This window comes from Vitis vinifera, chromosome 7 (genome assembly GCF_030704535.1).
Source record: "Vitis vinifera cultivar Pinot Noir 40024 chromosome 7, ASM3070453v1".
Lineage (NCBI taxonomy): Eukaryota > Viridiplantae > Streptophyta > Magnoliopsida > Vitales > Vitaceae > Vitis > Vitis vinifera.
In genome coordinates, this window is record NC_081811.1 from 4,002,525 (window position 1) to 4,016,047 (window position 13,523).

The 13,523-nt window shown below is 34.3% G+C and overlaps 5 protein-coding genes across 6 annotated transcripts; 1 reads left to right on the forward strand and 4 right to left on the reverse strand.

Moving 5' to 3' along the window:
- Positions 1-891: 891 nt before the first annotated feature.
- On the reverse strand, positions 892-1,669 carry LOC100260563 (uncharacterized). The gene has a single exon (XM_059737887.1). The coding sequence runs from the start codon at positions 1,501-1,503 to the stop codon at positions 1,072-1,074; it is 432 nt and encodes a 143-aa protein (XP_059593870.1). The 5' UTR covers positions 1,504-1,669; the 3' UTR covers positions 892-1,071.
- Positions 1,670-6,894: 5,225 nt separating this feature from the next.
- On the reverse strand, positions 6,895-7,935 carry LOC100245167 (histone H1). The gene is made up of 2 exons (XM_002269443.5): positions 7,766-7,935; positions 6,895-7,653 (listed from the first exon to the last, which is right to left on the reverse strand). Exons 1-2 carry the CDS (start codon positions 7,826-7,828, stop codon positions 7,156-7,158), a joined length of 561 nt encoding a protein of 186 aa, XP_002269479.1. The 5' UTR covers positions 7,829-7,935; the 3' UTR covers positions 6,895-7,155.
- A 142-nt stretch (positions 7,936-8,077) lies between these two features.
- LOC104879790 (uncharacterized) lies at positions 8,078-9,213 on the forward strand. Its single transcript, XM_010653921.3, has one exon. It carries the CDS (start codon positions 8,273-8,275, stop codon positions 8,942-8,944), a length of 672 nt encoding a protein of 223 aa, XP_010652223.1. The 5' UTR covers positions 8,078-8,272; the 3' UTR covers positions 8,945-9,213.
- Positions 9,214-9,564: 351 nt separating this feature from the next.
- Positions 9,565-11,677, reverse strand: LOC100262313 (uncharacterized). 2 transcript variants are annotated; one of them, XM_002269516.5, is made up of 2 exons: positions 10,379-11,677; positions 9,565-10,280 (listed from the first exon to the last, which is right to left on the reverse strand). In XM_002269516.5, exons 1-2 carry the CDS (start codon positions 10,556-10,558, stop codon positions 9,762-9,764), a joined length of 699 nt encoding a protein of 232 aa, XP_002269552.3. In that variant the 5' UTR covers positions 10,559-11,677; the 3' UTR covers positions 9,565-9,761. The 2 variants fall into 2 exon arrangements, with proteins under 2 accessions (XP_002269552.3, XP_059593871.1); XM_059737888.1 differs by having other exon boundaries at positions 9,565-10,277; positions 10,379-11,048.
- Positions 11,305-12,566, reverse strand: LOC100257206 (GATA transcription factor 15). Its single transcript, XM_010653922.3, has 3 exons — positions 12,133-12,566; positions 11,929-12,054; positions 11,305-11,828 (listed from the first exon to the last, which is right to left on the reverse strand). The coding sequence occupies exons 1-3, from the start codon at positions 12,154-12,156 to the stop codon at positions 11,556-11,558; spliced, it is 423 nt and encodes a 140-aa protein (XP_010652224.1). The 5' UTR covers positions 12,157-12,566; the 3' UTR covers positions 11,305-11,555.
- Positions 12,567-13,523: the final 957 nt, after the last annotated feature.

Genomic DNA, 13,523 nt, shown 5'->3' on the forward strand with positions numbered 1-13,523 from the left:
AATTAAATTTTTTTTTTACAAGGAATAGTACTCTTAGAGAGGCTCGGAGACCCTATTTGAAAGCTACTTTTATAAATAGTTTTTTTTTTTTTAAAAAAAAAAAGCTCCTGTAATAAATTATAATATTGAAAATAATTTTAAAATTTTTTTATGAAAATATGTTATTTAAGAATAAATTTGAGATGTTTGTAAATATTTGTTTTATAAAATATTATAAGTATAAAATAATTTTTTTTACAACAGATAAATCCAAAGCACTTCCGATTCTTCCAACAAAGGGAAAAATACCAAATTGTCACCTTAAATTTGACGTATTCGGCCTTCGGCCTTCTTACATGAGGCCTTGTCCCCACGACGTGGAGACGAATGATTAGAACAGAACAGGCGTAATAATTAAGAATTTTGACTAAGGCATTGAAAAAAAGTAAAAGCACGTGAATGGAGACCTTAATACCTATCCTAAAAAACATCGTCTCTCCGTCATCATTATGAACCCACTATTGAATCTCCCTTCATATATTCTCTGTTCTTTCTTTAACCACCACTAACTCAAATAAATAAATAAAATTATTATTATTAAAGGTAGGAGAAATGATGACTTCGCCTTGTCCAGTTGCTTCTCCGACAAGAGAAATACAAACTCACTCCACCAAATAGGCCAAATGGGTACGGCTAACAATCTCTCTTCAAATAACTGAATAAGTATAATTATGTGTTGTATCAATTTTAGTACAACATTAGTGTTCGTATTGGCCTAAAATTTGGTCTGCCACATGTAAATATTCCCTTCTACAGGGAAGGCTACATCCATATGTGTTGGTTGAAAGTTTTAATTTGATTCAAAAATTAAATAATAATAATAATAAAATTAAACGGCTCGAAGATTAAGGATTTGAGATTCAAAATCGAACTTTTTTTTTTTTTCTTTTTAAATTTTTTTCTTCCCAAGGCGAGATTCAAGAAGAGAGATTCGACGCTAGAGTTGTAATATTATTTTTACAACTTATTAAAAAAAAAAAATTCCAATTACCAAGTAAAACCCCGCCCTACGATCCGGTAAATTTGGCATACTTACCGGAAATGGACTACCGAACCGATTGCGGTGACGTCGCGCGGAGCCAGACCCTGAGCCATAACCAACGACCTGTAGATTTCTATGATCATCTTCTCATCGTACTCCTTTGGCGGTCGCTGCCCAAAGCCGCCAATGCCATCGCCCAAGACGCCGCTGTAGCCGCTGCTCATAACTCTCGAATTGGCGAACCCCAGCATCATCTTCACGTACGCGTCGCGCAGCCATATAAAGAACTTCTTTGGAGAAGGTATTCTGAAGAAGCGGAGCTTAGGCTTGATCCGCCAGAACCGCCGTCGACGGTTGGAACCGAGCCGAGCAAGCTCGACCCGGTTCTTCCTCCTTCCCGATCCATTGAGGCGCACATACCCTCCTTTTCTCGCCCAGAAGGATCTCAGTCCTCGGAACACGCTCACACTCTCTACCTCCATCGCCTCTCTCCCTAAAACTCCCAATACCTAGAGAGGGATTTCTCTCTGGAAAATCCGAAATCTAGAGAGAGAAAATCGTGATATGTGGCTATGGAGGTTGGAATTTGGTGATTTAATAACAAAGCGAGGGTGGTGATCATTTATGAGCTACGCATACTCACCAGCATTTTTCACGACTGTCGCTCTCTCTATTAAATGCATGTAGTTGCAACAGCACGTGGTCTCTACGCGCCATCCAAGCCGTTGGATCTACAAGTCATGTGCCTCACACGCCTCCGCTACTTTCGCCCTACAGTTTGACCGCTGTAAAAAAAAATCGGAGTGGTAAACACGCGCTCGAGCGGCGGTTGAGTTAATTTTATTTATTTATCTATTTCTTTTACTGATTCGGTAAAGGAGTGTGCAGCTTGCACTATTATTGGCAAACGATGTCGTTTTGACGAGATTCAATATGTTATTTATGGCCTGGATCTGGATAACATCGGACAACATATACGACAATGCTCTACGTTTGATTGATGATCGGATAAATGGGATAGGATCATTCCACTCATCACTGACTATTTCCTATTTTTAATAAAAACTCCTAGATATAATACTCTCATTTTGTACCATAAATAATTTTTATTAAAAAAAGTTAAACTTGTAGTTATTAATTTAAAAATAATAATATTTCTATTTATAAACTTAAAAATTTTAATCACAATATATTTTTCATTTTTTTTACAAATTAAATATAAGTATATAATATCATATTAGGTACAATATATCTCATGGATATATTTAGTTTTTTTTTTTATTTTTACAAATTAAATATAAATGTGATAATATTTATTTTGTTGGATATAATTCATTAAGATATTATTTCATTTGAGATAATATAGTTTTTATTTTATTTTTTTAACCTAAAAATAATTTTTAAAAACAAGTTTTAAAAAAATATGATTAAATGAATTCATGTTTTTCTTCAACTTTTAAAAATTGATAAAAATAACTACTATTTATTTTCTTAAATTATTTTATATTTTATTTTATTTTAAAAATTATTTATAAAAAATAATGACCATACATTGTCTGTAATTTTTTAAAATATAAAATTGCTTTTAAATTACAAAGTCAAAAAAGCTCGTAACTTCTCTTTTTTTTTTTTTATATTCGATAATAAACTTTATTTAATTTAGAAGTCATGCTCTAATAAAGTTCATCCTTATATTTTTCTAAAATAAAATATTCAAAAGAATATTGGAATTATGAAAACTTTTTCATTTAGAAAAGTATAAAAATAAAAATAAATAAATTTTAAAATCTATTTACGGGTATTAGAACAATAAGAATTAAGATTGTAGTGGTTTCATAATAATTATAGATGAATTATAAATTTTAATAAAAATAATGTATTTTTATTTTTAATTAACTTTATTTGTATTTATATAGGTCTAATAGATTTCTATTTTTGTCTTTTATAATGCTATGAGATGATTTAATTACTGAATTTGGAAAAGCAAACCGAGCTGAGAAATATTTCCATACTTCCATCTTAATGCTATTATGATTAATAGTTAGACTTTAAGTTTAGTTATGATTTGTAGACTTAAGTGGTTAGGTTTATCTTATAAGAAACTTGTGATTGAGAAGAGTTGCGGGCATCTGTAAAAGATTCCAAGTTAAGCGAATGGATGGATTACTTGAGATTGGAGTAAATAATTAATAAAGAGTAAATACGTGTAAGTTTGTGACAACCCATGTACCTATTTTAATGAAAATTAAATTAATTAATTAATTAGCTAATTGCTGACATGGCAGAAAGACAAATTTTCAACTAGTTAGATGTGGTGGGAATTTGGTCATTTTCAGAATGGAATCATTCTGATCGAATATGGAGTCATTATCAAGTTAAAAAAAAATAAAAAATGAAGGCCTTTAATTAAACTTTTATGGTATGGGTATAATTAAAAATTAATAATAAAATAATTAATATTTAATGATATTGTGGGGCCAATTAGATTTTTAATGGTCCGAATGACTGTTGATGGCAGAGGCATGTGGGCCGGTGTGTGGAGAATTAAATATTTAAATAATAAGATTATTAAACGTAGATGTATTATTTATATTTTAATGTGAATTAATTGAGCTGCCATTTACTGCAGGGAGTCAAGGGGTATCTTTCACTTCCTTGATTCTCGAAGAATTCTTGGGAAAAAAAATTGGGTGGTTACTGATCACTTCACTCAACGTCTGGATCGTGATAGGCACGTGGGTGGACCAGTTGCACTTGAACTCAAATTGCAATCGGACTCCTTTTAAATATAATTATATTTGGAGAAGAGTCGGGTTTATCTTAACCTATTTTAAAATATATATATATAAATATAATGAGAATTAATATTTTATTTTTTATTTTATTATTGATGTCAATTAATAAAAATTTTATTTAAAAAATAATAATAAATAAATTTATATAAAATACGATATAAAATCATTATTATTTAAAAAATTAAAAATATTTTATTTATCGAAGATTTTTTTAAAATGATTTATATGTTGTATCATATAGTAAGAATTTTCATATATTTATTTATAAGATATTTTTATTAAATAAAAAATAAATTTGATTTTATTTTGTCCGAGAATTAAATTTAAGTATTATAGTAAGTTGAAAACTGAAACAAGAAATAAAGCTTTTTTCATAAAAGAAAAAAAAAACTTTTTTTATTGCCATAAATTTGTCTCTAAAAAGGCGGTAAATCAAACAATTCTAGAACAAATTACTTATGTCTTAAAGCAATGTGAAAGGTACGTGGGTGAAATGACTTAATAATTGAAGTTAAGCCATTAAGTATTATAGACATTGTCATACAATCAGTACTTGTTTTATGGATCCTAGCCTTATTATATTACATGTTGGAATATGAAAGTATACTATCCCAACTAAAGCCAATGTGCGTGCTCTTCCACGGTTCCACCCATATCAAATTGGTTCAATATTTTTTATGGCAAGACATGGGTCGTGCCACCGGCATGATCACCGCCGTCCCACCCGACACCCTTCTGGTGCAGGCCAATTCTCGACCACTCATTCATCATATTTGTGCTAAGAAATTGTAATTTTTATTTTTAGAAATGTTACCATTGGGGTGGCTCCCTCGGGAGCCTTCCCCAAAATAAAATCTAATCGTTGAATTAAATCAAAGCATTACGATGATTAACTCTTACGGATGGTGTGGTATGAAATATTTTTCCGTTGTTTATCACGAGTGATAGCTAAATGTTCAAAGAATTTTACATGTAACACATTTTTCAACACTTTTCATCACACTTGGGACGTGTATCATGTTGGAAATATCAGCGGCCACTAGTATGAAAAAAGAAAAACAAAATCAGAATAAGTTTCAAATTGACGGGACCATGCCATCATGACCCATTATAAAAAGCTAAAAGCCTAAAACAGTGGTTCCAAGTCTCTCACACTAAAACCAAAATCCATATCCAATTGCAGCCAAAATCAGATCCTATATGATCCTCTCTCCCTCTCTCTGATGATTCAATTTCATAATGATGTCATTAGCTAACCAGCAATTGCCACTTCATGTATAACGATATCTGAGTGGGATATATATCCTTCCATCATTTCCTCCCTAACTCGTACCCACGTCCATAGGTTTTTATTGGCCCTGGTTCGTTAATAAACTTTAATGTACAACCTTCTTCTAACTTCCAGAGTAACCAGAATCCAAAATGCATGAAGAAAAATATCGAGATATATGTCGCAGGTCCAGAGGTTTTTATTGGCCCATCTGGTTCGTTAATAAACTTTAATATACAACCTTCTTCTAACTTCTAGAGTCTATTTCAAGATAATAAAATCCATGTACTTTGGGAGTCTTATCCATAATAAAAAAAAAGCATGAAGAAAATATCAAGATATATCGATGATATAGGAGGTTATGAAAATTATATTTGGTAGAGAAATATTGTTTTGAGAAAATTTTGGAAAAAATCGACGATTTTTTGCAATATATCGGATGGTCAATATAGGTCAATGATGGTCAAACGCGCTAAAGTGCTCTGCTATAATAGAGTTACAATACCCTTTGCTACAATGCTTTATTAAAAATATTGATTTTGTTTGGGGTTCAACTCATCTTACCATTAGAGCAAGTTTGCCCCTTGTTAAATATCATGTACTAAAAATATATATCCAAAGTCATCATATAAAGAAAATATTTAAAGAATATTTTAAAGAGTAAATTAATTATAATTATTTTATAATTAAATACAAAAATTTCTTTTAATTGATTATAAAAAATATAAAAATTATCATAATAATTTTCTTCATAGTATTTTTAATATCATTAATAAATTAATTAAATATTAAAAAATTATATATATATATATATATATCATAATTTATTTTATATCATTTAATACAATTGAATTAAATGGATCATAATTTTAATGTTAATATATATTTTAAAATTCGATATATTATAATCAAATATCATAATATTATTATAAAATAATATTTGATATAATTTAATAATAAATATACACTTATAAAATTCATATTTTTATCGATGCATTCAATATTATTATCAAATATAATTAATCATATTATACATATATCAAATTTTTTAATAAAACAACTTTAAAATACATATTATACTTCTAATTATATTTTTATAAAATTTTTCTTATATTTTTATAAATTTTGATCAATTTTACCCCTATCATTATATTTTTTAAAAATATTCATCAATATATCTTCGATATATCTAATACATCTTCGATATATCCAATACATCGAGAAATTTGAAGTACCGATCTATTTATGATTATTGATATTTTCATTATTTCCATTTAAAGATGATAGTTGAAAGAACGGGAGGTTTAAGTACAAGAGTGTATTCATGAAGTTAGGTGTTAACAAAAATGGCCATGTCCTGTTTTTGATCAGGATAGTGACTTGGTACGAAAAGGTCGGTTTGGGTGGTGGCAAACCCATTTAATGGTTGCTTCAAAGTCCAGCTCATCACCAGCTAATCGATCATATCTTTGATATATCCAATACATCTTTGATATATCCAATACATCGAGAAATTCGAAGTATCGATCTATTTGTGATTATTGATATTCTCATTATTTCCATTTAAAGATGATAGTTGAAATAACGAGAGGTTTAAGTATAAGAGTGTATTCATTAAGTTATGTGTTAACAAAAATGGCCATGTTCTGTTTTTGGTCAGGATAGTGACTTGGTACGAAAAGGTCGGTTTGGGTGGTGGCAAACCCATTTAATGGTTGCTTCAAAGTCCAGCTCATCACCAGCTAATCGATCAAAAGGTCTGCCCTAACTTCTATGGCATGTTCAATTAATGATATGACAATCACAGATTTGAATCATAGAAAGTGCAATTCCTTACTGATTTTTCATTGCATGTGATGAAGCCTTGATGAACACACAAAAAGAGAAAACCCAACGACAACCCATGATACCATTCATGATCTTCATCTACAAGACTACAACCAAATTTTTTAGGGCAAAAGGTAAAATAAAAGCAGCATTTTCCCATCACACGCTCTGAGATGGTTTTCCCTACAAGGCTTTCTCAAAGAAAAACTTCTTCTGTTATATATAGATAGATAGATACTGTTCTACCTTTTTCTGAGTGGAGGTCTTGAAGAAATTGCGGATTTGGAAGTCTTCCTCTTCACAGGAGTCGGAGCCTTCTTCATTGCTTCCGGAGTCTTAACCTGACTCAGACGCTTCATCTTCTTCGTCACCGTCGCCGATCCCTTTGCGCCTTTCTCTGCCTTCTTCTTCTTCTTCAAAATATCCGGGGTCTTCACCCCATCTAGCGGCTTCGTTTTCACTGCGTTACTCGTTATCTTCTTCGCTGCATTCTTCTCGGTGTTTTCCACTGCATCCGTCTTCTTCTTCAATGATTTCGCCTTCTCTGTGGCAGCAGTTTTGAAGGAGTTCTTCACTTTGACCAGTTTTTCTGATTTCACAAACCTTTTCAACTGCACTGAAAGTAGTTTGTTGAAATTTGGAGGAAGAGTCCCGCTGTATTTCTCCTCGATAAACTTCGAAATCGCTTGCTGGCTCGAGCCCGTTCGTTCCTTCAATGACGATATCGCTTCACAAATCATCTGTTAAAATTAAAAAGAAAAAAAATGAGACACATCCATTCCAAAAAGCACAGAAATGAAAAGAAACGCAAGCGAAAAAACAAAAACAGAAATCAAGGAAAGATGAGAAGACTTGGAAGTAAGGTGGGTGAGGCGTGGAAGACAGATCTGAGGCCTTGCTCTTCGCAGGAGCCATTTCTTCAGACAATTTCGAGTGAGAACGACGAATGCTGTGGTGTTTTAATGTTTTAAGTGTTGTTATGAAGTATTTTTGAAAATTGAAAATTTGATTTCAAATTGCTTTGGCGGTATGTTTTGAAAGGCATGAAGTGGAGGTGTTTTATTGATAAATGACAGGGTGGACTGCAAGCGGTCCAATCCCATGGCCTGGTCATTGACTAAAAATCCGCTGGATAAGATCAAGAATCGGAATAGAAGGATCCGGCCCCCACGTGTATATATCTCAAATTATATATACTGTGGAATGGTATTTGTAGGGCTGTGTCCAACACCAACAATACCTTGGGAAGTTACTACTCTTAAAAAAATTGATGTGGGTGATTTTAATCTTGGGGAATAGAAGGGTGTGGAATTTGTTGGTTTGTTTTGATAATGGTGACATAGAGGATAATTCACATGTATGAATGGAGAGGCCATCAACACACTTGCATTCTTCTCCTCTCATCTTACTTCCACTCTTGTCTTCTTCCTCCTCCCTCTCTTATCTCCAGTACACTCTCCCTCTCAATCCCCATTTCTTCTACTAGACTGCCCTTCTTCTCATCTCAGTAAATACTATCTCCCAGTGTCAGCCATTGAAATGGCGACTCCACAGCCATTATTCACCCTTTTCTTCCCTTTCTTGTTCGTCTTCATTTCTTCAATCATATTCTCAGTGGCTACTACAACAATATCAACAATGTCCAAGGGCCAAATCTCATGCACAATGTGCTCTGAGTGCAGCAACCCTTGTCAGCCCATTCCCCCGCCGCTGCCTCCATCCCCACCGCCTCCTCCTCCCACAATTCTCTGCCCTCCTCCTCCTGCTCCACCACCACCACCTTCTTCCCCCGTCTCCGATTGCCCGCCACCACCTGACAGCCTGCAGTTCCCTCCGCCACTCCCTCCCATTGGTGGTAGCGGCAGCGGAGGCGGAGGAGGTGGCGGTGGATGGTACCCAATTCTCCCTTACTTTCCATTTTACTATTACAGCCCTCCTCCGCCTTCTTCCCTTTCCAACTCCGCTCATTTCAAAAACCACCCCATTGTTTCTTCCATTTTTCTTTCCCTCAGTTTCTTCTACCTCTTCTAAAACAACCAAAAAGATAATCATGTATAAACCAGCTGGATCAAATGAAAAAGAAAAAGGAAAAAAAAACATCTGCAGCTTCGATGCGGATCTGGCAGCGGCAATGGTGACTGAAGCAGTTTGTCAACTTCATGCGTAATTTTATGCTAATATGTTGTTTATATATCTTAAGCTAGATGTGGGGAAAATAAAGATTGTCAACTTTCCTCTCTATTATTGTTGTTCCATTCTTCCATTCCATGTTAATAATATTTCGTCTTCTGTCGATATTAGATCAGATGTGTCTGCGTTTATGTTTTTGCAAATGCTCACAGCCACAAGAATCAAGGGAACAAAATGGAAAGGACTCATAAGCTAACAAATTTGACATATTTTTAATAATTTTTTATAAAATATTTTCGGTAATAATTTGAAAAAGTTTTAAAATTCTTTTAATAATATAATTTTCAAGGTTACTTTTGAAAATTGATTTTAAAGAATGGTTTTCAAAAGTTACTTTGACATCTATTTTAAAATACATTTGTCAAAAATAAAACTGAGAAAGAAAGTCAACAGTCAACAGTATCAGAAAGAGAGACCATCCAGAACCTTAAGAAGGTGGACATTGGGTTTTGCCTAGAAAATTTGTTGTTCCAAGTCATCGTGGCCACATTATTCTTATATATTTTTTAAAAAATATTATATCAAACACATATTATTTGTACATATTTACTTTAAAGTTTAAACCAAGACAGATAATTACCAAAAATTAAAAAAAAAAAAACATTTTCATCTTAGATTTACTCGTTCATTGCGAGCACCATTTCCATTTTCAATTTACTCAGTAGTCACCACGCAGAGCTCTCAGAACTCTGGATTGAGGAGAATCAGGATCACCTCTCATGGCCGACTGTTTCCATATCTCATTAGCTCTCTGCAGCGCCTCCTCCGCCGTATCAAGCTGCTCCGGCAACCAACCGATCACTACCTTATCGCCTTCGTGGTCCCCGTACGTTCCATCAGTGGCTCTCGTAATTGGCTTCCTGGTGTCAACCACCTCAATCTCTGACAGCGGTGACGCTTTGTGGTGGCTGTAATAAGCCCTGTAATCTTCTTCTTCCACCTCTCGTCGTCTCTGCTCACCCTCTTCGTTGTTTGGCAATGGTGTTCCGTCTACTCCAGCGCAGATCGCATCTGTACTTATGCTGCGTTTTTGCTGGGTAATGGGGTCCAACGGACGGTTCACTCCAGTGGTTTCTAGCCTTGGGGAGGCGGCATATGGAGGCTTTGGAGGCACAAATGGCACTGTTTCTTTACTGGGTTTCACATCCTCTGTTCGTTGCTGAGAGTCGTCTATCTTCTACAAGGATATGCTGTAATTTCAGTCTCAAATGACCCAGAAAACAAAGAAATGACCGGAGAGAGGGAGAGGGGGAAGAAGAAGAAGAAGAGTCTTACATCGTTGTCTCTAGGGTGAACGAGGTCCTCCTTGATACCTGGGTTTGCAGTGTAGATTTCTGGGTCAGCTGTGCGACCACTGTTTGGGGCAGAGGCGGGTCCGCGCGGCATAGCTCGATTTCGGGCCAAGGAGAAGACCCGATAGGACGTCGTTGCTTTAGCTGCTAATCTTGATTGCATCTTCTGTTAATTTCCTCGATTTGGCAGAACTAATCGAAATGGGGATTGTAGAGAGACTTCAACAGAATGTGAAGAGAGTGGGGGAGTGTATAAAGAGCTTGCGGCAAGACAGGTGCTGAAAGTAATTGACGTGTCAGCCTGTCACACTGCCACGCTGTACTTTGGGTGGCACCTTCTGGTTCTTTCACGCCTTCATCGCTTTGTCCTGAACGCTTGAGAATCAGCTAGAAACTTTGAGGAAGCCACGTCACCTTCTGGCTCTTGAGGAAGCATGTCGAACCATGCAGCGACACCCTGTAGGATCACCTCGAACCTTCTGTCACTTTGATAATAAGCGAGAATACAACCTTTTTCTTATGTTTGAAATAGAAAATGCTACTATTTTTTAGGTGAAAATTATTCACTGTGTTTCTTTATTCTTAATTTTCCTTTTAAAAGAAATGTTCAACCTAAGCTATACTTCGGAGTTAAGAGGATTACTCATTTCTAAAAACATAAATTTGAAATTTATTTCTCAAAATAAAAATTAAAAAGAACAAAAAATGAAAGCAAACATACCCTAAATGACATATCTAGGAAGGGAATGCTTTGATGATATATGCATGAAAGTGGAGATGAGTAGTTAATAAGAAAAATGTCATTATTTTCTAATTAATGACATTTTTGCAGGCCAATCAATGATCCAGGCTTGTGCATTTGACCACTACACTGAAATTAATAGAGAAATTGAAGGATAAATAGTATGCTAACACAAAATGAGAATCAACATCATTGCATTCAATTCTTCCCATTACTACTAATCCGTGATCATTTTTCCTCTGCTTTTTCTTTCAATCCTTCCCAAAAACTAGCCCAAAAGTCAAAACTATGGAATGTAAAACATGGGTCAAACACTTGGCTCAGAACCAGAAGACAATGGTAGGTATGTTGGTTAGGGTTTTCAGTTTTCACTTCCATTTTTCTCCTTTTTTTTTTATCCGTTTGTTCTAGGTTCTAACTAAGCGTATACAGAACCAGATGAGAGAGCCATCAACAGTATTGCAGCTTCTTCTTCTTCTCCCAACTTCCTCCTCTGTTTTCCAGATCCCAATCTTCTCTGCAACACCATATCTCTTCCCAAAGCCATCAATCTGAGCTTCACTGAAACAAGCTCACTATTGCCACTGGTTCTGTTAATCTTTTTCTTATTCTTTTCTCCTCTTCCTGTGGCCAACCCCAGAAGGGCGCTCCTCTGTTTTCTGTATCTGATCCCACAAGCATTACATAGCGACTGAAAAGACGAAAATCAAAATCAGCAAAGACCCAGTAACCCAAATGAAGAGAAGAGCCTAAATTGAAGAGAAAATGGAAGTGTTTAATCAATCAGTCACCCTTGGCCCAGCTGGTCCGCCTCTCCATAGAGGTGTTCTTGTGGTGTGGCAATCCGCACAGCTTCTCTTGAGCTGCTCGGCCTTGTTTGGTTGAGAATCTGTAATCATTTTCTCAGACCCCGAAACCTGTTTGGAAAGATAGAATCAGACATATAAAGAGAAGTAAAAAACAAAAACCCATCTGTGGAGCAAGATATTACTCACTTGTTCTTGGGGATCCATCATCATCAAAACTACTTATCTCTAGAAAGTGAAGAAACCCAAAAGACGATCAATCTTTCTGAGCTTGATCATGAGCTTAGCCGGTTAAAATCACAAGTTTCTGAGATGTAATCAAAACTATTCAAATTCAAAGGAGTAAAGAGCTTCCAGCTTTCACTCAAAGAAAAAAACAAGGGCATAGACTAAACACAAATGTAGAAATCCGACAGGTAGCAGAGACAAAAGAGAAGTGTTTGTTACAAGGAAATGGAGTAGAGATCGAGATTTATTACGGAAAAGGAAATGAAAACAGCGATCAAGGGAGGATAGGATCACGGCTTGGGCAAATGGAGGAAGAAAGCAGAGGAGAACAAGGGCAAAAGGGGCAGAGAGTATCTAAATATAAGGACAAAAGCAAGCAAATCTAGTCAGCAGGACCCGAAACCCTAGCTTTGGTAATTCTAGAATGACCACAACGCCCCTGATATTCAAAATATTCTCTACAACCAACCATTTCACCCTGACCGTGGTGTTGGACGTGTTTGGATATCAACCTAGGAATGATTTTATATCAACAATAAATACAATATTCATTAATTAAATGAAATCTAAAAAATGTAAGAGTTTGATCTAGTATATATTACCCAATTTAAGCCTAAAAGGGCTCTTATAATTTTAAAACACATTTATATAATAATTTCTTTTTTATATTGATATGAATATTATAAATACCTTAACGTAGATACGATATTTTCGTTATATTTCAACAAACACATATCCCTTATACAGGCAAACAAAACCCTACATCGAGATTACTATTTGTAACAATGCGCATCTAGATAGTACCCATAATAAGGACTTTCACAATTTCAAAACACGTCTATAAAATTAAGATAAACATATACATATATAATTTTGGGCTTTCGTATTTGATATCGTAAGAAAGATTAATATAAACTTATCAAAATTTGAATATACATATTAATTTTGATATATTTGTTGTTTTTTTGTTTTTAAAATTTAAAACTTATATATAAGAATAACGCCATTTTTACAAATGAATATAGATTTATATTATATTTTTAAAAATAAGTTTGACAAATCTTAGAACTCAAATTGAAAGAGCCCTTGGGGCAAATCCCATAAAACTTGGGTGGACTTTTCAAGACTCAAATGAGTGCTAATGGGAGAATTTCAATTTTCAAACAGACATGCCAACTCAGTTATAAAAAGAGGCACTTATTAGACAATTACCCAATAGGCTTTTTAGGCCTAAAGACATATGCTAGAAAAGGCTAGAATCATGGAAAGCTGTTTTTTCCACTATTTTAACATCCATTTAGCCAAAAGAATTTCCAAAAAGATGTATAAAGAGACAAAATCCGGCCCATATA

Bases quoted from the DNA above. Each gene is read 5' to 3' on its own strand.
- LOC104879790 (XM_010653921.3), top strand. From the start codon at position 8,273: ATGAATGGAGAGGCCATCAACACACTTGCATTCTTCTCCTCTCATCTT.
- LOC100262313 (XM_002269516.5), bottom strand. From the start codon at position 10,558: ATGCAATCAAGATTAGCAGCTAAAGCAACGACGTCCTATCGGGTCTTC. The intron at 10,281-10,378 runs GTAAGACTCTTC...ATATCCTTGTAG, and splicing joins TTCACCCTAGAGACAACGAT to AAGATAGACGACTCTCAGCA.
- LOC100257206 (XM_010653922.3), bottom strand. From the start codon at position 12,156: ATGATGATGGATCCCCAAGAACAA. The intron at 12,055-12,132 runs GTGAGTAATATC...CTTTCCAAACAG, and splicing joins TGATGGATCCCCAAGAACAA to GTTTCGGGGTCTGAGAAAAT. The intron at 11,829-11,928 runs GTGACTGATTGA...TCGTCTTTTCAG, and splicing joins GCGGACCAGCTGGGCCAAGG to TCGCTATGTAATGCTTGTGG.
- LOC100245167 (XM_002269443.5), bottom strand. From the start codon at position 7,828: ATGGCTCCTGCGAAGAGCAAGGCCTCAGATCTGTCTTCCACGCCTCAC. The intron at 7,654-7,765 runs GTCTTCTCATCT...TAATTTTAACAG, and splicing joins CTCACCCACCTTACTTCCAA to ATGATTTGTGAAGCGATATC.
- LOC100260563 (XM_059737887.1), bottom strand. From the start codon at position 1,503: ATGGAGGTAGAGAGTGTGAGCGTGTTCCGAGGACTGAGATCCTTCTGG.